This window comes from Lampetra planeri, unplaced genomic scaffold, assembly GCF_965212315.1.
Source record: "Lampetra planeri unplaced genomic scaffold, kcLamPlan1.2.h2 scaffold_610, whole genome shotgun sequence".
Classification (NCBI taxonomy): domain Eukaryota; kingdom Metazoa; phylum Chordata; class Hyperoartia; order Petromyzontiformes; family Petromyzontidae; genus Lampetra; species Lampetra planeri.
Genome location: NW_027615433.1, coordinates 20,417 through 43,095, shown reverse-complemented (window position 1 = coordinate 43,095; position 22,679 = coordinate 20,417). Strand labels below are relative to the sequence as shown.

The following is a 22,679-nucleotide window of genomic DNA, read 5'->3' as shown; positions in this document are numbered from 1 at the left end:
GTGTGAGTGTGTGCGTGTGTGTGTGTGCATGTGTGCGTGTGTGCGTGTGTGTGTGTGCGTGTGTGCGTGTGTGTGTGTGCATGTGTGTGTGTGTGTGGTGCGTGTGTGTGCGTTGTGTGTGTGCGTGTGTGCGTGTGTGTGTGTGCATGTGTGTGTGTGTGCGTGTGTGTGTGTGTGCGTGTGTGCGTGTGTGTGTGTGTGTGTGTGCATGTGTGTGTGTGTGCGTGTGTGTGTGTGTGCGTGTGTGTGTGTGTGTGTGTGTGTGTGCATGTGTGGTGTGTGTGCGCGTGTGTGCGTGTGTGTGTGTGTGCGTGTGTGCGTGTGTGTGTGTGTGTGCAGTGTGTGTGTGTGTGCATGTGTGTGTGTGTGCATGTGTGGTGTGTGTGCGTGTGTGCGTGTGTGTGTGTGTGCGTGTGTGGTGTGTGTGCGTGTGTGCGTGTGTGTGTGTGGTGTGTGCGTGTGTGTGTGTGCGTGTGTGCGTGTGTGTGCGTGTGTGTGTGTGCGTGGTGTGCGTTGTGTGCGTGTGGTGTGTGTGCGTGCGTGTGTGTGTGTGTGTGCGTGTGTGTGTGCTGCTGCGCGCGTGCGTGCGTGCGTGCGCTGCGTGCGTGTGTGTGTGTGTGTGCGTGTGGTGTGGTGTGTGCGTGCGTGTGGTGTGTGTGTGTGTGCGTGTGTGTGCGTGTGCGTGTGTGTGCGTGCGTGTGCGTGTGTGCGTGTGTGCGTGTGTGCGTGTGTGCATGTGTGTGCGTGTGTGGTGTGTGTCATTTCACCCGTGTATTTTGCTGCCAGACGCCACCTGGTCCCGGCACGCGATGGCGAATGTGTCGCTCGCCTCCATTCTCTTCAGATTCTGTTCGGCGCCGAGTGGAATAAGATGACAAAGTGCACCAACAACATCAACAACATCAACAACATCAACAACATCGCCATCAAACCGGTTACCATGCCGACGCACACACGCACAACATCGCCATCAAACCGGTTACCATGCCGACGCACACACGCACAACATCGCCATCAAACCGGTTTACCATGCAGACGCACACACGCACAACATCGCCATCAAACCGGTTACCATGCCGACGCACACACGCACAACATCGCCATCAAACCGGTTACCATGCCGACACACACACGCGCATCAACAACATCGCCATCAAACCGGTTACCATGCCGACGCACACACGCACAACATCGCCATCAGCCCGGTTACCATGCCGACGCACACACGCACAACATCGCCATCAAACCGGTTACCATGCCGACGCACACACGTTCAACATCGCCATCAAACCGGTTACCATGCCGACGCACACACGCACAACATCGCCATCAAACCGGTTACCATGCCGACGCACACACGTTCAACATCGCCATCAAACCGGTTACCATGCCGACGCACACACGCACAACATCGCCATCAGCCCGGTTACCATGCCGACGCACACACGCACAACATCGCCATCAAACCGGTTACCATGCCGACGCACACACGTTCAACATCGCCATCAAACCGGTTACCATGCCGACACACACACGAGCATCAACAACATCGCCATCAAACCGGTTACCATGCCGACGCACACACGTTCAACATCGCCATCAAACCGGTTACCATGCCGGCACACACGCTCAACATCGCCATCAGCCCGGTTACCATGCCGACGCACACACGCTCAACATCGCCATCAAACCGGTTACCATGCCGACGCACACACGTTCAACATCGCCATCAAACCGGTTACCATGCCGACACACACACGCGCATCAACAACATCGCCATCAGCCAGGTTACCATGCCGACACACACACGCACAACATCGCCATCAGCCCGGTTACTATGCCGACGCATGGCGATCCATAGAGATCCATAGAGATCCATAGAGATGCGTAGAGACGCGTAGAGATCCGTAGAGATGCGTAGACCCATAGACTAAAAGACTATTTAGTATTTTAACCAGGTGAGGTGACACACTCTGAGCTGCGCCATTACAAATGATAGCAACTCAACAAAATGGCGGAAATCATCGTCATCGTCATCATCGTCATCGTCACCATTGGTACCGCTTTTGCCAGAAAAAAAATATGATAATTGTTTTTTTTTACCCTTTTTATCTGGCAGCCCGGGCATCGGGTAGGGTGCGGGCATCGGGTAGGGGTACGGGTATCGGGTAGGGGTACGGGCATCGGGTAGGGTGCGGATATCGGGTAGGGTATCGGGTAGGGTACAGGTATTGGGTAGGGTACGGGTATCTGGGTAGGGTACGGGTATCGGGTAGGGTACGGGTATCGGGTAGGGTACGGGTATCGGGGTCGGGTACGGGTAGTCGGGTAGGGTACGAGTATCGGGTAGGGTACGGGTATCGGGTAGGGTATCGGGTAGGGTACGGGTATCGGGTAGGGTACGGGTATCGGGGTAGGGTACTGTATCGGGTAGGGTACGGGTATCGGGTAGGGTACGGGTATCGGGTAGGGTACGGGAATCGGGTAGGGTACGGGTATCGGGAAGGGTACGGGTATCGGGTAGGGTGCGGGTATCATGTAGGGGTACGGGTATCGGTATCGGGTAGGGTACGGGTATCGGGTAGGGTACGGGTATCGGGTAGGGTAGCGGGTATCGGGTAGGGTACGGGTATCGGGTAGGGTGCGGGTATCATGTAGGGTACGGGTATCGGGTAGGGGTTACGGGTATCGGGTAGGGTACGGGTATCGTGTAGGGTACGGGGGAATCGGGTAGGGTAACGGGTATCGGGTAGGGTACGGGTATCGGGTAGGGTGGGGGGTATCATGTAGGGTACGGGTATCGGGTAGGGTACGGGTATCGGGTAGGGTACGGGTATCGGGAAGGGTACGGGTATCGGGTAGGGTACGGGTATCGGGTAGGGTACGGGTATCGGGTAGGGTACGGGTATCGGGTAGGGTACGGGTATCGGGAAGGGGTACGGTATCGGGTAGGGTACGGGTATCGGGTAGGGTACGGGTATCGGGTAGGGTACGCGGTATCGGGTAGGGTACGGGTATCGGGTAGGGTACGGGTATCGGGTAGGGTAGCCGAGTATCGGGTAGGGTACGGGTATCGGGTATCGGGTAGGGTACGGGTATCGGGTAGGGTACGAGTATCGGGTAGGGTGACGGGTATCGGGAAGGGTACGAGTATCGGGTAGGGTACGGGTATCGGGTAGGGTACGGGTATCGGGTAGGGTACGAGTATCGGGTAGGGTACGGGTATCGGGTAGGGGTACGGGTATCGGGTAGGGTACGGGTATCGGGTAGGGTACGGGTATCGGGAAGGGTACGGGTATCTGGTAGGGTACGGTATCGGGTAGGGTACGGGTATCGGGTAGGGTACGAGTATCGGGTAGGGTACGGGTATCGGGTAGGGTACGGGTATCTGGTAGGGTTACGGGGTATCAGGTAGGGTACGGGTATCAGGTAGGGTACGGGTATCGGGTAGGGTACGGGTATCGGGTAGGGTACGGGTATCAGGTAGGGTACGGGTATCGGGTAGGGTACGGGTATCGGGTAGGGTACGAGTATCGGGTAGGGGTACGGGTATCGGGTAGGGTACGGGTATCGGGTAGGGTACGGGTATCGGGTAGGGTACGGGTATCGGGTAGGGTACGGGTATCGGGTAGGGTACGGGTATCGGGTAGGGGTACGGGTATCGGGTAGGGTACGGGTATCGGGTAGGGTACTGGTATCGGGTAGGGTACGGGTATCGGGTAGGGTACGGGTATCGGGAAGGGTACAGGTATCGGGTAGGGTGCGGGTATCGGGGTAGGGTAACGGGTATCGGGTAGGGTACGGTATCGGGGTAGGGTACTGGTATCGGGTAGGGTACGGGTATCGGGTAGGGTACGGGTATCGGGTAGGGTACGGGAATCGGGTAGGGTACGGGTATCGGGAAGGGTACGGGTATCGGGTAGGGTACGGGTATCGGGTAGGGTACGGGTATCGGGTAGGGTACTGGTATCGGGTAGGGTACGGGTATCGGGTAGGGTACGGGTATCGGGTAGGGTACGGGAATCGGGTAGGGTACGGGTATCGGGAAGGGTACGGGTATCATGTAGGGTACGGGTATCGGGTATCGGGTAGGGTACGGGTATCGGGTAGGGTACGGGTATCGGGTAGGGTACGGGTATCGGGTAGGGTACGGGTATCGGGTAGGGTACGGGTATCGGGTAGGGTACGGGAATCGGGTAGGGTACGGGTATCGGGTAGGGTACGGGTATCGGGTAGGGTACGGGAATCGGGTAGGGTACGGGTATCGGGTAGGGTACGGGTATCGGGTAGGGTGCGGGTATCATGTAGGGTACGGGTATCGGGTAGGGTACGGGTATCGGGTAGGGTACGGGTATCGGGAAGGGTACGGGTATCGGGTAGGGTACGGGTATCGGGTAGGGTACGGGTATCGGGTAGGGTACGGGTATCGGGTAGGGTACGGGTATCGGGTAGGGTACGGGTATCGGGAAGGGTACGGGTATCGGGTAGGGTACGGGTATCGGGTAGGGTACGGGTATCGGGTAGGGTACGGGTATCGGGTAGGGTACGGGTATCGGGTAGGGTACGGGTATCGGGTAGGGTACGCGTATCGGGTAGGGTACGGGTATCGGGTAGGGTACGGGTATCGGGTAGGGTACGAGTATCGGGTAGGGTACGGGTATCGGGTAGGGTACGGGTATCGGGTAGGGTACGGGTATCGGGTAGGGTACGAGTATCGGGTAGGGTACGGGTATCGGGTAGGGTACGAGTATCGGGTAGGGTACGGGTATCGGGTAGGGTAGCCGAGTATCGGGAAGGGTACGGGTATCAGGAAGGGTACGGGTATCGGGTAGGGTACGGGTATCAGGAAGGGTACGGGTATCGGGTAGGGTACGGGTATCAGGAAGGGTACGGGTATCAGGTAGGGTAGCCGAGTATCAGGTAGGGTACGGGTATCGGGTAGGGTACGGGTATCAGGTAGGGTACGGGTATCGGGTAGGGTAGCCGAGTATCGGGAAGGGTACGGGTATCGGGAAGGGTACGGGTATCGGGTACCCGGTTGCGACCTCTGGCGTGCGGTTACCTGCGTGCCGGACGCAACGCGTCGCTTGTCCGAGGCGTGCAGGTAGAGAGAGTGCAGCACGGACGAGTAGTGACGTTCGGGGTGATCCGGACTCCGCACGCGAGACACGCAAACCTGCACCACGCAGACCACGCAGACGCGGAGAGGCTGGGTTCGAGCCCTGGGTCTGGGTGTCTCTCTCTCTGTTCCAGGGGGTTAATAGTCGCCGTGTCGGAGACACTGAGAGCCTGTGTCTGGGTGTCTCTCTCTCTCAGGGGGTTCACGATGGCCGTGTCGGAGACACTGGGAGGCTGGGTTCGAGCCCTGGGTCTGGGTGTCTCTCTCTCTGTTCCAGGGGGTTAATAGTCGCCGTGTCGGAGACACTGAGAGCCTGTGTCTGGGTGTCTCTCTCTCTCAGGGGGTTCACGATGGCCGTGTCGGAGACACTGGGAGGCTGGGTTCGAGCCCTGGGTCTGGGTGTCTCTCTCTCTGTTCCAGGGGGTTAATAGTCGCCGTGTCGGAGACACTGAGAGCCTGTGTCTGGGTGTCTCTCTCTCTCAGGGGGTTCACGATGGCCGTGTCGGAGACACTGAGATCCTGGGTTCGAGCCCTGGGTCTGGGTGTCTCTCTCAGGGGGTTCACGATGGCCGTGTCGGAGACACTGAGAGGCTGGGTTCGAGACCTGGGTCTGGGTGTCTCTCTCTCTCTCAAGGGGTTCATAGTGGCCGTGTCGGAGACACTGAGAGGCTGGGTTCGAGCCCTGGGTCTGGGTGTCTCTCTCTCTCTCTCAGGGGTTCATAGTGGCCGTGTCGGAGACACTGAGAGGCTGGGTTCGAGACCTGGGTCTGGGTGTCTCTCTCTCTCTCAAGGGGTTCATAGTGGCCGTGTGGGAGATACTGAGAGGCTGGGTTCGAGCCCTGGGTCTGGGTGTCTCTCTCTCTATCAGGGGGTTCATAGTAGCCGTGTCGGAGACACTGAGAGGCTGGGTTCGAGCCCTGGGTCTGGGTGTCTCTCTCTCTCTCAGGGGGTTCATAGTAGCCGTGTCGGAGACACTGAGAGCCTGGGTTCGAGCCCTGGGTCTGGGTGTCTCTCTCTCTCTCAGGGGGTTCACAATGGCCGTGTCGGAGACACTGAGAGTCTGGGTTCGAGCCCTGGGTCTGGGTGTCTCTCTCTCTCTCAGGGGGTTCACAATGGCCGTGTCGGAGACACTGAGAGTCTGGGTTCGAGCCCTGGGTCTGGGTGTCTCTCTCTCTCTCAGGGGGTTCACAATGGCCGTGTCGGAGACACTGAGAGGCTGGGTTCGAGCCCTGGGTCTGGGTGTCTCTCTCTCTCTCAGGGGGTTCATAGTGGCCGTGTCGGAGACACTGAGAGGCTGGGTTCGAGCCCTGGGTCTGGGTGTCTCTATCTCTCTCAGGGGGTTCACAATGGCCGTGTGGGAGATGCTGAGAGGCTGGGTTCGAGCCCTGGGTCTGGGTGTCTCTCTCTCTCTCTCAGGGGGTTCACAATGGCCGTGTCGGAGACACTGAGAGGCTGGGTTCGAGCCCTGGGTCTGGGTGTCTCTCTCTCTCTCTCAGGGGGTTCATCGTAGCCGTGTCGGAGACACTGAGAGGCTGGGTTCGAGCCCTGGGTCTGGGTGCCTCTCTCTCTCAGGGGGTTCACGATGGCCGTGTCGGAGACACTGAGAGGCTGGGTTCGAGCCCTGGGTCTGGGTGTCTCTCTCTCTCTCTCAGGGGGTTCGTAGTGGCCGTGTCGGAGATGCTGAGAGGCTGGGTTCGAGCCCTGGGTCTGGGTGTCTCTCTCTCTCTCAGGGGGTTCACAATGGCCGTGTCGGAGACACTGAGAGGCTGGGTTCGAGACCTGGGTCTGGGTGTCTCTCTGTTCCAGGGGGTTCATAGTGGCCGTGTCGGAGACACTGAGAGGCTGGGTTCGAGCCCTGGGTCTGGGTGTCTCTCTCTCTCTCAGGGGGTTCACAATGGCCGTGTCGGAGAAACTGAGAGCCTGGGTTCGAGACCTGGGTCTGGGTGTCTCTCTCTCTCTCAGGGGGTTCACGATGGCCGTGTCGGAGACACTGGGAGGCTCGGTTCGAGCCCTGGGTCTGGGTGTCTCTATCAGGGGGTTCACGATGGCCGTGTCGGAGACACTGAGAGGCTCGGTTCGAGCCCTGGGTCTGGGTGTCTCTCTCAGGGGGTTCACGATGGCCGTGTTGGAGACACTGGGAGGCTCGGTTCGAGCCCTGGGTCTGGGTGTCTCTATCAGGGGGTTCACGATGGCCGTGTCGGAGACACTGAGAGGCTCGGTTCGAGCCCTGGGTCTGGGTGTCTCTATCAGGGGGTTCACGATGGCCGTGTCGGAGACACTGAGAGGCTCGGTTCGAGCCCTGGGTCTGGGTGTCTCTATCAGGGGGTTCACGATGGCCGTGTCGGAGACACTGAGAGTCTGGGTTCAAGCCCTGGGTCTGGGTGTCTCTCTCTCTCTCTCAGGGGGTTCATCGTGGCCGTGTCGGAGACACTGAGAGCCTGAGTTCGAGCCCTGGGTCTGGGTATACATATACATACATAGATCCCTCTCTCTCCCATCTAAGGAGGGTTCACAATGGCCGTGTCGGAGGCAAGGGCTTCCTTACCGCCACGACTTGACTGCTGGTGTAAGTGCTGCTCTCTCTCGGCTCGTGGTGATGGGCTGTTCCATGTCCCTTTGCAGGGGGTTTCACCTCCACACTCCCATTTGCAGGCAACGAATGAACCGCTCCAGTGTGCATCATGTTCTGCAGGGATTAAACACAAGCAATTATGAGATGATTGGTTTTTTTACCCTTCTATCTGGCAACAAAACTGACACTTTTTTTTTTTAACAAGGAGTCAAGTTTGCATAGACCACAATAGCTGCGGTCGGAATGCAAACAAAAAACACAACTCTGATAATGATGTGCACTGTCCTTGAAGTTGATTGATCCACACCCGAGACAGCTTTCCATAGAGCCTAGTCTCACATGGTGTTGGACCAGATGACGCCAAAAGGCGCACAACTCAAAGATAACGCACCATCAGAGTATGAGAGCTCGGGGCAAGCATCTACACTATGGGAACCTCATTTGCCAGTAACAAAATATGATAATTGCTTTTTTACAATTTATCTGGCAACAAAATTGACACCTTTTTTAACAAGGAGTCATGTTTGCATTGATTACAAACAAAAAACAACACAACTCTGATAATTATTACGAATAATACTTTACTGATAATGATATGCACTGTCCTCGAAGTTGATTGGTCCACACCCGAGACAGCTTTCCATAGAGCCCAGTCTCACATGGCGTTGGACCAGATGACGCCAAAACCTCGCTGAACACTCGCTCACCTTTGCACCACCGCCACCCCCGCCGCTCGAATGGAGCGAGCCGTGAACTCCCGCATCGTCGCCGGCGTGGGAGGGGTGTCCGTATCCGCTCGCCCCGCAGGTCATGCCCTCGATGAGACGCTCAAGCGCCGGGCTGAGTTCCCTCTCCTCGTCGTCGCGAACGCCCCAGTCCAGGTGGCGGTAGATCTCGACTCCCACACGCCGCAACGCTCGCTGACGAGAGATTCGAAGGTGTCAAGTTCGACGCGCCGGCTTTTAAATCCACTTTTTAAATCCTTGATATTAAGTTCGCTCGCTCGCTTGCTTGCTTGCTTGCGCGCTTGCGGCCGCGCAAATCTTTCGGTCGTTTTTAAATCCTTTATATTAAGTTCGCTCGCTTGCTTGCTTGCTTGCTTGCGCGCTTGCGGCCGCGCAAATCTTTCGGTCGTTTTTAAATCCTTTATATTAAGTTCGCTCGCTTGCTTTCTTGCGACGCTTACGACCGCGCAAATCTTTCGGTCGTTTTTTTAAACCCACTTCCCGTGATACAATCGAGCTGACATTTTGGCACACAGACTCGTTGCGCGTGACAATGAATGTTCGTGAAATTTTTTTTCCAAAATTTTACACTTTTTAGGACAAAAATATTATATTGAATTACCAATTGCTTAATGGTGCAATGCAATCATCTGACCCATAGGTGGCAGCCATCTCAAGCCAGAGGACGAGAGGACTCTAGCCACCACACATATAAAGGATTTATAGTGAAAAACTTTGTTTTTACGGGTTATACTTATAAATCCTTTATATTAAGTTCGCTTGCTTGCTTTCTTGCGACGCTTACGACCGTGCAAATCTTTCGGTCGTTTTTTTAAACCCACTTCCCGTGATCCAATCGAGTTGACATTTTGCACGCAGACTCGTTGTGCGTGACAGTTGATTTTCGTGAAAAAATTTTTTCCAAAATTTTCCACTTTTTAGGAAAAAAATATGTTTTAATATTAATTTAAAATACCAATGTGATAAAAATGAAACTCTTACTCAAGAAAAACAGAACTGAATAATACAATAAAACCGATGCCACGCATATAAAGGAATTATAGTGAAAATCTTTGTTTTTACGGGTTAATTTTTTCGATTTAAAGCTTTCGTGACTGCAGGGATTCATCTTCTTGGGTTCTTTCGGTAAAGTCATCACGTAGAAGGGAAATAATAAAATAATAAAAATTAAACATAATAAAATACAATTCTCACGACGTTTCGGCCACAACGCAAGCAGCCGTCCTCAGGTGAAGAACAGGTCTGTCGGAAAGACAGCGTCTGACTGTGGCCGAAACGTCGTGAGAATTATTTTATAGTTTTATTTTTATTATTTTATTATTTCCCTTCTACGTGACTTTACCGTGAGAACCAAGAATATCTTCTTGTAAAGTCACGTAGAATGGAAATAATAAAATAATAAAAATAAAATAATTGTATTTTATGAAGTTTTATTTTTATTATTTTATTACTTCCCTTCTACGTGGCGACTTTACCGAAAGAACCGAGAAGATGAATCCCTGCAGTCACGAAAGCTTTAAATCGAAATTCAAGAGTGGTTTAGTTGAGAGAAAATAGATTCATCTTCTTGGTTCTTTCGGTAAAGTCGCGTAGAAGGGAAATAGTAAAATAACAAAAATAAAACATAATAAAATACAATTCTGTCCGACAGACATGTTCTTCACCTGAGGACGGCTGCTTGCGTTGTGGCCGAAACGTCGTGAGAATTGTATTTTATTGTGTTTAATTTTTATTATTTTATTATTTCACTTCTACGTGACTTTGTATTTTATTGTGTTTAATTTTTATTATTTTATTATTTCACTTCTACGTGACTTTGTATTTTATTACGTTTTATTTTTATTATTTTATTATTTCCCTTCTACGTGACTTTGTATTTTATTATGTTTTATTTTTATTATTTTATTATTTCCCTTCTACGTGACTTTGTATTTTATTACGTTTTATTTTTATTATTTTATTATTTCCCTTCTACGTGACTTTGTATTTTATTACGTTTTATTTTTATTATTTTATTATTTCCCTTCTACGTGACTTTGTATTTTATTACGTTTTATTTTTATTATTTTATTACTTCCCTTCTACGTGACGACTTTACCGAAAGAACCAAGAAGATGAATCCCTGCTGCAGTCACGAAAGCTTTACATCGAAATTTAACCGAGAAGATGTTTGTCTTTTCTAGATTTGAAGCTTTCGTGACTGCAACGATTCATCTTCTTAGGTTCTTTCGGTAAAGTCACGTTGGTGAAAACATTAAAATTAATAAAAGTTAAATAAAAATAAAATAAAAATCACGACGTTTCGGAGGCAACGCAAGCTTCCGTCTTCAGGTGGAACCGTCACAGCTCGATTGCTGTATCAAGTGAATGCGAACTTCTAAGGAAACAGTCCTTGTATATATGATGACGACGATGATACAACACTCGTAGTTGTAGATTTGAAGCTTTCGTGACTGCAAGGATTCATATTCGTTTGTCGGTAAAGTCACGTAGGTAAAAGAATTTAAATTAGTAAAATAAAAATAAAATAAAAATCACGACGTTTCGGAGGCAACGCAAGCTTCCGTCTTCAGGTGGAACCGTCACAGCTCGATTGCTGTATCAAGTGAATGCGAACTTCTAAGGAAACAGTCCTTGTATATATGATGACGACGATGATACAACACTCGTAGTTGTAGATTTGAAGCTTTCGTGACTGCAAGGATTCATATTCGTTTGTCGGTAAAGTCACGTAGGTAAAAGAATTTAAATTAGTAAAATAAAAATAAAATAAAAATCACGACGTTTCGGAGGCAACGCAAGCTTCCGTCTTCAGGTGGAACCGTCACAGCTCGATTGCTGTATCAAGTGAATGCGAACTTCTAAGGAAACAGTCCTTGTATATATGATGACGACGATGATACAACACTCGTAGTTGTAGATTTGAAGCTTTCGTGACTGCAAGGATTCATATTCGTTTGTCGGTAAAGTCACGTAGGTAAAAGAATTTAAATTAGTAAAATAAAAATAAAATAAAAATCACGACGTTTCGGAGGCAACGCAAGCTTCCGTCTTCAGGTGGAACCGTCACAGCTCGATTGCTGTATCAAGTGAATGCGAACTTCTAAGGAAACAGTCCTTGTATATATGATGACGACGATGATACAACACTCGTAGTTGTAGATTTGAAGCTTTCGTGACTGCAAGGATTCATATTCGTTTGTCGGTAAAGTCACGTAGGTAAAAGAATTTAAATTAGTAAAATAAAAATAAAATAAAAATCACGACGTTTCGGAGGCAACGCAAGCTTCCGTCTTCAGGTGGAACCGTCACAGCTCGATTGCTGTATCAAGTGAATGCGAACTTCTAAGGAAACAGTCCTTGTATATATGATGACGACGATGATACAACACTCGTAGTTGTTGATTTGAAGCTTTCGTGACTGCAAGGATTCACATTCTTAAGGTTTTTCGGTAAAGTCACGTGGGTAAAAGAATTTAAATTGATAAAATAAAAATAAAATAAAAATCAGGACGTTTCGGAGGCAACACAAGCTTCCGTCTTCAGGTGGAACCGTCACAACACTATGGCTCCTCCCACCCTCAAGCAGTATATATACAAGGACTGTTTTCTTGAAATCTCTCTTACTTGATATAGCAGTCGTGTGTGTGTGTCAGTGTGTGAGTCAGTGTGTGAGTCAGTGTGTGTGTCAGTGTGTGAGTCAGTGTGTGAGTCAGTGTGTGAGTCAGTGTGTGAGTCAGTGTGTGAGTCAGTGTGTGAGTCAGTGTGTGAGTCAGTGTGTGAGTCAGTGTGTGTGTCAGTGTGTGTGTCAGTGTGTGAGTGTGTGAGTCAGCGTGTGTGTCAGCGTGTGTGTCAGTGTGTGTGTCAGTGTGTGAGTCAGTGTGGGGTCAGTGTGCGAGTCAGTGTGTGAGTCAGTGTGTGAGTCAGTGTGTGAGTCAGTGTGTGAGTCAGTGTGTGAGTCAGTGTGTGGGTCAGTGTGTGAGTCAGTGTGTGAGTCAGTGTGTGAGTCAGTGTGTGAGTCAGCGTGTGAGTCAGCGTGTGAGTCAGCGTGTGAGTCAGTGTGTGTGTCAGTGTGTGAGTCAGTGTGTGTGTCAGTGTGTGAGTCAGTGTGTGTGTCAGTGTGTGTGTCAGTGTGTGTGTGAGTGTGTGAGTCAGCGTGTGTGTCAGCGTGTGTGTCAGTGTGTGTGTCAGTGTGAGAGTCAGTGTGGGGTCAGTGTGCGAGTCAGTGTGTGAGTCAGTGTGTGAGTCAGTGTGTGAGTCAGTGTGTGAGTCAGTGTGTGGGTCAGTGTGTGAGTCAGTGTGTGAGTCAGTGTGTGAGTCAGTGTGTGAGTCAGTGTGTGAGTCAGCGTGTGAGTCAGCGTGTGAGTCAGCGTGTGAGTCAGTGTGTGTGTCAGTGTGTGAATCAGTGTGTGTGTCAGTGTGTGTAGGTCAGTGTGTGAGTCAGTGTGTGAGTCAGTGTGTGTGTCAGTGTGTGTAGGTCAGTGTGTGAGTCAGTGTGTGAGTCAGTGTGTGAGTCAGTGTGAGTCAGTGTGTGAGTCAGTGTGTGAGTCAGTGTGTGAGTCAGTGTGTGAGTCAGTGTGTGAGTCAGTGTGTGTGTCAGTGTGGGTCAGTGTGTGAGTCAGTGTGTGTGTCAGTGTGTGAGTCAGTGTGTGAGTCAGTGTGTGTGTCAGTGTGTGAGTCAGTGTGTGAGTCAGTGTGTGAGTCAGTGTGTGTGTCAGTGTGTGAGTCAGTGTGTGAGTCAGTGTGTGAGTCAGTGTGTGAGTCAGTGTGTGTGTCAGTGTGGGTCAGTGTGTGTGTCAGTGTGCAAGTCAGTGTGTGTGTGAGTGTGTGAGTCAGCGTGTGTGTCAGTGTGTGTCAGTGTGTGTGTCAGTGTGTGTGTCAGTGTGTGTGTCAGTGTGCGAGTCAGTGTGTGTGTCAGTGTGTGAGTCAGCGTGTGTGTAAGTGTGTGAGTCAGTGTGTGAGTCAGTGTGGGGGTCAGTGTGCGAGTCAGTGTGCAAGTCAGTGTGTGTGTCAGTGTGTGAGTCAGCGTGTGTGTCAGTGTGTGAGTCAGTGTGTGTGTCAGTGTGTGTGTCAGTGTGTGAGTCAGCGTGTGTGTCAGTGTGTGAGTCAGTGTGTCAGCGTGTGAGTCAGCGTGTGTGTCAGTGTGTGTGTCAGTGTGTGAGTCAGCGTGTGTGTCAGTGTGTGAGTCAGTGTGTGAGCGTGTGTGTCAGTGTGTGTGTCAGTGTGTGTGTCAGTGTGTGAGTCAGTGTGTGTGTCAGTGTGTGAGTCAGTGTGTGAGTCAGTGTGTGAGTCAGTGTGTGAGTCAGTGTGTGAGTCAGTGTGTGAGCGTGTGAGTCAGCGTGTGTGTCAGTGTGTGTGTCAGTGTGTGAGTCAGCGTGTGAGTCAGCGTGTGAGTCAGTGTGTGAGTCAGTGTGTGAGTCAGTGTGTGTGTCAGTGTGTGAGTCAGTGTGTGAGTCAGTGTGTGTGTCAGTGTGTGAGTCAGTGTGTGTGAGTCAGTGTGTGAGTCAGTGTGTGAGTCAGTGTGTCAGTTAGTGAGTCAGTGTGTGAGTCAGTGTGTGTGTCAGTGTGTGTGTCAGTGTGTGAGTCAGTGTGTGAGTCAGCGTGTGAGTCAGTGTGTGTGTCAGTGTGTGTGTCAGTGTGTGAGTCAGCGTGTGTGTGTGCGATTGACAGTGTCCCGGTCAGGCCGGGGAGCGCGATGGATGAGGCGATGTTCCACCGTTACCTCCGTTCCACAGTCGATCCACGCCGACCCATCTACGGTGCGGGGAGGGGGGGGGAGGACAAAGGAGGGTCGTCGGTGTGGGACGAGCAGCCGCGATGATGATCAAAGGAAAACTAAAAATAAAACTCCTTCAAAAAGGGTTTTAATAAAACTACTTAAAACAGGTCCCTGCGGGGTTGGCTGGTAGGAACGAATAACCAATGAATATAAACATAATGTATTATTACACTTGTTTAGCCAAGAAAGCCTCACTGAGTCTAAAGGTTTTTGTAGGGTCCTGCCAAGTGTTTGCAGTAGGGGGCGATGTTGCTACACCTAATCGGACATCGGACGGACGATATAATCTATTGTAGGCTGGTTCACTTCGTTCCTACCAGTAAAAGGGTTTTATTTTTAAATCCTTTATATTAAGTTCACTTGCTTGCTTGCTTAGGACCGTGCAAATCGTTCGGTCGTTTTTTAACCCACTTCCCGTGATCCAATCGAGCTGACATTTTTGGCACACAGACTCGTTGTGCGTGACAATGTATTTTCGTGAAAAAAAAGTTTTCTCCTAAATTTTACACTTTTTAGGAAGAAAAAATTAATTATATGTAATTACCAAATGCTTAATGGTGGCAGGCAATCATCTGACCCATAGATGGCAGCCATCTCAAGCCAGAGGACGAGAGGACTCTAGCCGCCACGCATGTAAAGGATTTTTAAGGGTTAATTTTTAAACGGTTTCATGAACAACTTCGTTTCTTCGAAGAAGAAGAGAGAGAGTGGAGGTGAGAAAAAACAATGAGAGATAAAGTGTGTAGTGTAGTGTATAGTGTAGTGTAGTAGTGTAGTATGTAGTGTAGTATGTAGTGTAGTGTGTAGTGTAGTGTGTAGTGTAGTATGTAGTGTAGTATGCAGTGTATAGTGTAGTGTAGTAGTGTAGTATGCAGTGTATAGTGTAGTATGTAGTGTATAGTGTAGTGTATAGTGCATAGTGTAGTGTAGTAGTGTAGTATGCAGTGTATAGTGTAGTGTATAGTGTAGTGTAGTAGTGTAGTATGCAGTGTATAGTGTAGTGTATAGTGTAGTGTAGTAGTGTAGTATGCAGTGTATAGTGTAGTGTATAGTGTAATGTAGTAGTGTAGTATGCAGTGTATAGTGTAGTGTATAGTGTAGTGTAGTAGTGTAGTAGTGTATAGTGTAGTGTATAGTGTAGTGTATAGTGTAGTGTAGTAGTGTAGTATGCAGTGTATAGTGTAGTGTATAGTGTAGTGTAGTAGTGTAGTATGCAGTGTATAGTGTAGTGTATAGTGTAGTGTAGTAGTGTAGTATGCAGTGTATAGTGTAGTGTATAGTGTAGTGTAGTAGTGTAGTATGCAGTGTAGAGTGTAGTGTATAGTGTAGTGTAGTAGTGTAGTATGTAGTGTAGTATGTAGTGTATAGTGTATAGTGTAGTGTATAGTGTAGTGTATAGTAGTGTATAGTGTAGTATGTAGTGTAGTGTATAGTGTAGTGTAGTATGTAGTGTAGTATGTAGTGTATAGTGTAGTGTATAGTGTAGTGTATAGTGCATAGTGTAGTGTATAGTGTAGTATGTAGTGTATAGTGTAGTGTATAGTGTAGTGTATAGTGTAGTATGTAGTGTATAGTGTAGTGTATAGTGTAGTGTATAGTGTAGTATGTAGTGTATAGTGTAGTATATAGTGTAGTATGTAGTGTATAGTGTAGTATATAGTGTAGTATGTAGTGTAGTATGTAGTGTATAGTGTAGTGTATAGTGCATAGTGTAGTGTATAGTATAGTATGTAGTGTATAGTGTAGTATGTAGTGTGTATTGTATAGTGTAGTGTATAGTGTAGTGTATAGTGTAGTATGTAGTGTGTAGTGTATAGTGTAGTGTGTAGTGTAGTGTATAGTGTAGTATGTAGTGTATAGTGTAGTGTATAGTGCATAGTGTAGTGTATAGAGTAGTGTATAGTGTAGTATGTAGTGTATAGTGTAGTGTATAGTGTAGTGTATAGTGTAGTATGTAGTGTATAGTGTAGTATGTAGTATACAGTGTAGTGTACTGTAGTGTATAGTGTATAGTATAGTGTATAGTGTAGTGTATAGTGTAGTATGTAGTGTGTACAGTGTATTGCAATGTAGAGTGTAGTGTATATTGCAATGTACAGTGTAGTGTGTCGTATACAGTGGCTCATCAACACGTGTACATTTAAATCAACAAAAGAAATCAAAATCACCCCAAAGCACGTCCCGAAACACCAACACGTGTTCACGGAGCGCCTGAGCCCCCTGCCTATCACGACCGTGACCCACCAACCCTGACCTCTGACCATCAGGGGGGGAGGGGTCGGGGTGTTTGCCGTGGGCGAGGTAGAAAACAAACAAAGGGAGGAGATACTGTACATCAACAACATAAACGCCCCGAGCAAAGGTCTCCTAATGGCGTCGGGACAAACTCCTCGGTCCGCTTGCAGGGCAAGAGCTGTGAGACACGGACAGGCTGTAGGGCATGTGCTGTGTCACCCAGAGACAGTGCTGAGTCACCCAGGGACAGGATGCAGGGCAAGAGCTGTGAGACACGGACAGGCTGTAGGGCAAGTGCTGAGTCACCCAGAGACAGTGCTGAGTCACCCAGGGACAGGATGTAGGGCAAGAGCTGTGAGACACGGACAGGCTGTAGGGCAAGTGCTGAGTCACCCAGAGACAGTGCTGAGTCACCCAGGGACAGGATGCAGGGCAAGAGCTGTGAGACACGGACAGGCTGTAGGGCATGTGCTGTGTCACCCAAAGACAGTGCTGAGTCACCCAGGGACAGGATGCAGGTCAAATGCTGTGTCACCCGGAGACAGTCTGCAGGGCAAGTGTTGAGTCACCCAGGGACAGTCTGCAGGGCAAGTGCTGTGTCACCCAGAGACAGTGTTGAGTCACCCAGGGACAGGATGCAGGGCAAGTGCTGTGTCACACAGGGGCAGGCTGTAGGGCAAGTGCTGTGTCACACAGGGGCAGGCTGTAGGGCAAGTGCTGTGTCACACAGGGGCAGGCTGCAGGGCAAGTGCTGTGTCACCCAGAGACAGTGTTGAGTCACCCAGGGACAGGATGCAGGGCAAGTGCTGTGTCACACAGGGGCAGGCTGTAGGGCAAGTGCTGTGTCACACAGGGGCAGGCTGTAGGGCAAGTGCTGTGTCACACAGGGGCAGGCTGCAGGGCAAGTGCTGTGTCACCCAGAGACAGTGTTGAGTCACCCAGGGACAGGATGCAGGGCAAGTGCTGTGAGACACAGGGACAGGCTGCAGGGCAAGTGCTGTGTCACACAGGGGCAGGCTGTAGGGCAAGTGCTGTGAGGCACAGGGACAGGCTGTAGGGCAAGTGCTGTGTCACACAGGGGCAGGCTGTAGGGCAAGTGCTGTGAGGCACAGGGACAGGCTGTAGGGCAAGTGCTGTGTCACACAGGGACAGGCTGTAGGGCAAGTGCTGTGAGGCACAGGGACAGGCTGTAGGGCAAGTGCTGTGTCACCCAGAGACAGGCTGTAGGGCAAGTGCTGTGAGGCACAGGGACAGGCTGTAGGGCAAGTGCTGTGTCACCCAGAGACAGGCTGTAGGGCAAGTGCTGTGTCACCCAGGGGCAGGTTGTAGGGCAAGTGCTGTGTCACCCAGAGACAGGCTGTAGGGCAAGTGCTGTGTCACACAGGGACAGGCTGTAGGGCAAGTGCTGTGTCACACAGGGACAGGCTGTAGGGCAAGAGCTGTGAGACACAGGGGCAGGCTGTAGGGCAAGTGCTGTGTCACACAGGGACAGGCTGTAGGGCAAGTGCTGTGTCACACAGGGACAGGCTGTAGGGCAAGTGCTGTGTCACCCAAGGACAGGCTGCAGGGCAAGAGCTGTGAGACACAGGGGCAGGCTGTAGGGCAAGTGCTGTGTCACCCAGAGACAGACTGTAGGGCAAGTGCTGTGTCACACAGGGACAGGCTGTAGGGCAAGTGCTGTGAGACACAGGGACAGGCTGTAGGGCAAGTGCTGTGTCACCCAGAGACAGACTGTAGGGCAAGTGCTGTGTCACCCAGAGACAGACTGTAGGGCAAGTGCTGTGAGACACAGGGACAGGCTGTAGGGCAAGTGCTGTGTCACCCAGGGGCAGGTTGTAGGGCAAGTGCTGTGTCACCCAGAGACAGGCTGTAGGGCAAGTGCTGTGTCACACAGGGACAGGCTGTAGGGCAAGTGCTGTGTCACCCAGGGGCAGGCTGTAGGGCAAGTGCTGTGTCACCCAGAGACAGACTGTAGGGCAAGTGCTGTGAGACACAGGGACAGGCTGTAGGGCAAGTGCTGTGTCACCCAGAGACAGACTGTAGGGCAAGTGCAGTGTCACACAGGGACAGGCTGTAGGGCAAGTGCTGTGTCACACAGGGACAGGCTGTAGGGCAAGTGCTGTGTCACACAGGGACAGGCTGTAGGGCAAGTGCTGTGTCACACAGGGACAGACTGTAGGGCAAGTGCTGTGTCACACAGAGACAGACTGTAGGGCAAGTGCTGTGTCACACAGGGACAGGCTGTAGGGCAAGTGCTGTGTCACACAGGGACAGGCTGTAGGGCAAGTGCTGTGTCACACAGAGACAGACTGTAGGGCAAGTGCTGTGTCACCCAGGGACAGGCTGTAGGGCAAGTGCTGTGTCACACAGAGACAGACTGTAGGGCAAGTGCTGTGTCACCCAGGGGCAGGCTGCAGGGCAAGTGCTGTGTCACACAGAGACAGGCTGTAGGGCAAGTGCTGTGTCACACAGGGGCAGGCTGCAGGGCAAGTGCTGTGTCACACAGGGACAGGCTGTAGGGCAAGTGCTGTGTCACCCAGGGACAGGCTGTAGGGCAAGTGCTGTGTCACACAGGGACAGGCTGTAGGGCAAGTGCTGTGTCACCCAGGGACAGGCTGTAGGGCAAGTGCTGTGTCACACAGGGACAGGCTGTAGGGCAAGTGCTGTGTCACACAGGGACAGGCTGTAGGGCAAGTGCTGTGAGGCACAGGGACAGGCTGTAGGGCAAGTGCTGTGTCACCCAAGGACAGGCTGTAGGGCAAGTGCTGTGTCACCCAGAGACAGGCGGTAGGGCAAGTGCTGTGAGGCACAGGGACAGATGCCACTGGGTGGCAGCGAGGGAGGGAGGAGTGGGTCCAATTGTTGACTACTGTGGTTGGTGATTCTGCTGTGTGTGGTGGTGGTGATTCTGTGTGTGGTGGTGGTGATTCTGTGTGGTGGTGGTGATTCTGTGTGTGGTGGTGATGATTCTGTGTGTGGTGGTGATTCTGTGTGGTGGTGATTCTGTGTGGTGGTGATTCTGTGTGTGGTGGTGATTCTGTGTGGTGGTGGTGGTGGTGATTCTGTGTGTGGTGGTGATTCTGTGTATGTGTGGTGATTCTGTGTGTGGTGGTGATTCTGTGTGTGGTGGTGGTGATTCTGTGTGTGGTGGTGGTGATTCTGTGTGGTGATGATTCTGTGTGTGGTGGTGATTCTGTGTGTGGTGGTGGTGGTGATTCTGTGTGGTGGTGATTCTGTGTGTGGTGGTGGTGATTCTGCTGTGTGTGGTGGTGGTGATTCTGTGTGGTGGTGGTGATTCTGTGTGGTGGTGGTGATTCTGTGTGTGGTGGTGATTCTGTGTGTGTGTGGTGATTCTGTGTGTGGTGGTGATTCTGTGTGGTGGTGATTCTGTGTGGTGGTGATTCTGTGTGTGGTGGTGATTCTGTGTGGTGGTGGTGGTGGTGATTCTGTGTGTGGTGGTGATTCTGTGTGTGTGTGGTGATTCTGTGTGTGGTGGTGATTCTGTGTGTGGTGGTGGTGATTCTGTGTGTGGTGGTGGTGGTGATTCTGTGTGGTGGTGATTCTGTGTGTGGTGGTGATTCTGTGTGTGGTGGTGGTGGTGATTCTGTGTGGTGGTGATTCTGTGTGTGGTGGTGGTGGTGATTCTGTGTGTGTGGTAATTCTGTGTGTGGTGGTGATTCTGTGTGGTGGTGGTGGTAATTCTGTGTGGTGGTGGTGGTGATTCTGTGTGTGGTGGTGGTGGTGATTCTGTGTGTGGTGGTGGTGGTGATTCTGTGTGGTGGTGATTCTGTGTGTGGTGGTGGTGGTGATTCTGTGTGGTGGTGGTGATGGTGGTGATGATGCTGTATTTGGTGATTGGGATGATTATGTGTGTGGTGTTGGTCATGATACCGTGTGTGGTGGTGATTCTGTGTGTGGTGGTGGTGATTCTGTGTGTATGTTGATGATGATTCTGCGATGATGATGATGATGCTGTGGTGATGATGCTGTGTGTATGGCGATGATTCTAGTTGTTATGATGCTATTTGGCAAAAACACTACATGGTAACGATGCTGTGTGGTGATGGTACTGTGGGGTGATGGTAGTGTGTGTGGTGATACTGTATGCTAGTAAAGCTGTGCATGATAATAAAGCTGTACATGGTCATGATGCTGTTTGTGTGTGGTTTATAGTTTTTATTGGTAAAAACTATAAACTATTTTTATTGTTTCGATTTAAAGCTTTCGTGACTGCAGGGATTCATCTTCTTGGTTCTTTCGGTAAAGTCGTCACGTAGAAGGGAAATAATAAAATAATAAAAATAAAACTTCATAAAATACAATTCTCACGACGTTTCGGCCACAACGCAAGCAGCCGTCTTCAGGTGGAGAACAGGTCTGTCGAGAAGGCAGAGTCTGAATGGCACGCCCCAGGCTGGAGCGACTATTTATGCTGGGATGGAGGGGGAAGAGCGTCTTGACAAAATAATTTGCATATCAAGAGGAATTTAGCATATTTATGGGAAATGTAGATATGCTAAATTCCTCTTGATATGCAAATTATTTTGTCAAGACGCTCTTCGCCCCACCATCCCAGCATAAATAGTCGCTCCAAGCCCGGGGCGTGTCATTCAGACTCTGCCTTCTCGACAGACCTGTTCTTCACCTGAAGACGGCTGCTTGCGTTGTGGCCGAAACGTCGTGAGAATTATTTTATTATGTTTTATTTTTGTTATTTTATTATTTCCCTTCTACGTGATGACTTTACCGAAAGAACCAAGAAGATGAATCCCTGCTGCAGTCACTAGAAAGCTTTAAATCGAAATTTAACTCTGAAACGTGTGACGTGGACTCTAAATGTGGAGAAAAAAACCAGACGACCCCGCGAAAATGCTCGTGACAACGGGGAGAGAGAGAGAGACACAGACTCCACATATACAGCAGCAGGAATGATCAGGGTGGGGATCGAACCCACGACCTCCTGTGTACCAGGCGAGATAGTCAACATCTCCTAGCCACTGTGATGATGAGAGAGAGAGAGATGCAGACCCCCAAATATACAGCAGCAGCAGGCATCGTCAGAGTGGGGATCGAACCCACGACCTCCTGTGTACCAGGCGAGGTAGTTAACATCTAGGCACTGTGATGATGATGAGAGAGAGAGGGAGACACAGACCCCACATATACAGCAGCAGCAGGCGTCAGGGTGGGGATCGAACCCACAACGTCCTGTGTACCATGCGAGGTAGTCAACATCTCATAGCCACTGCGATGATGATGAGAGACACCGCAAACTCCAAATATACAGCAGCAGCAGGCGTCGTCACGGTCGGGATCGAACCCACGACCTCCTGCGTACCAGGCGAGGTAGTCAACATCTCATAGCCACTGCGATGATAATGATGATGAGAGAGAGAGAGAGAGACACAGACCCCAAATATACAGCAGCAGCAGGCGTCAGGGTGGGGATCGAACCCACGACCTGCTGCGTACCAGGCGAGGTCGTCAACATCTCACAGCCACCGTGAACGCCCCGGTGATGATCGCCGTGTGGTGAAAGACGCTGCGGCTGATGACGTTCACCCTCCCGATACAAACCGTGATGACAAGTTCACACCCTGCCCCATGTGCGAGGGCAACAGTGGGTGGTGGGGGGGGACACGTGAGTGCAACTATGGGGGAGCGCTGCCCAGAGGGCAGAGGTCGCAACCGGGTACCCGATACCCGTACCCTACCCGATACCCAGCTAGCCGTACCCGGCCGGGTACGGGTACCCGTTTGCGACCCTGGTGCGGCCGGGTACGGGTACGGGTAGGCCGTGAGTCACTGGTGAGTCACCGTTTGTCACTCATTTCCCAACGTCTTGTCTCTTCTCACAATTCAAGTTCCTAGAATCAACCCACACGCGCCTGCAACGTGGCTTCATCCCAGAGGTCGCAATCGGGTACCCGATACCCGTACCCTACCCGATACCCGGCCAGGTATCGGGTAGGGTACGAGTACGGGTAAGGAATCAAAACCCGTTTGCGACCTCTGGGGTGCGGGGTTATTTAAAGAAGCTGAGAGTGGAGGCTTGGAGAGAGAGAGAGATGAAAAGAATAAAAACCTACGTGTGGAACACATTTGCAAGGGCCACTTGTGAACGCAGGCGAAGAATTGGAGCCTTCAATCGCACCGCTGCCCTTCACCGAGGAGGTCTGGCTAAGGGGGGGGGCGGGGTGGGGGGGGTGTGTGGGGTCGGCAAGCGAC

At 51.1% G+C, this 22,679-nt stretch overlaps 1 protein-coding gene across 1 annotated transcript in view; it reads right to left on the bottom strand.

Annotated features, from left to right (window-relative positions):
* Positions 1–703: 703 nt before the first annotated feature.
* Positions 704–22,679, bottom strand: part of LOC144741581 (protein spire homolog 2-like) — a 31,689-nt gene continuing 9,713 nt past the window's right edge. Inside the window, exons 2-6 of the mRNA XM_078624096.1 lie at positions 14,160–14,191; positions 8,399–8,611; positions 7,665–7,805; positions 5,063–5,176; positions 704–847 (exon numbers count right to left, since the gene is read on the bottom strand). Of these exons, the coding sequence (XP_078480222.1) occupies positions 764–847; positions 5,063–5,176; positions 7,665–7,805; positions 8,399–8,611; positions 14,160–14,191 (584 nt within the window). The 3' untranslated portion in view covers positions 704–763. The remainder of the gene's footprint in view (positions 848–5,062; positions 5,177–7,664; positions 7,806–8,398; positions 8,612–14,159; positions 14,192–22,679) is intronic.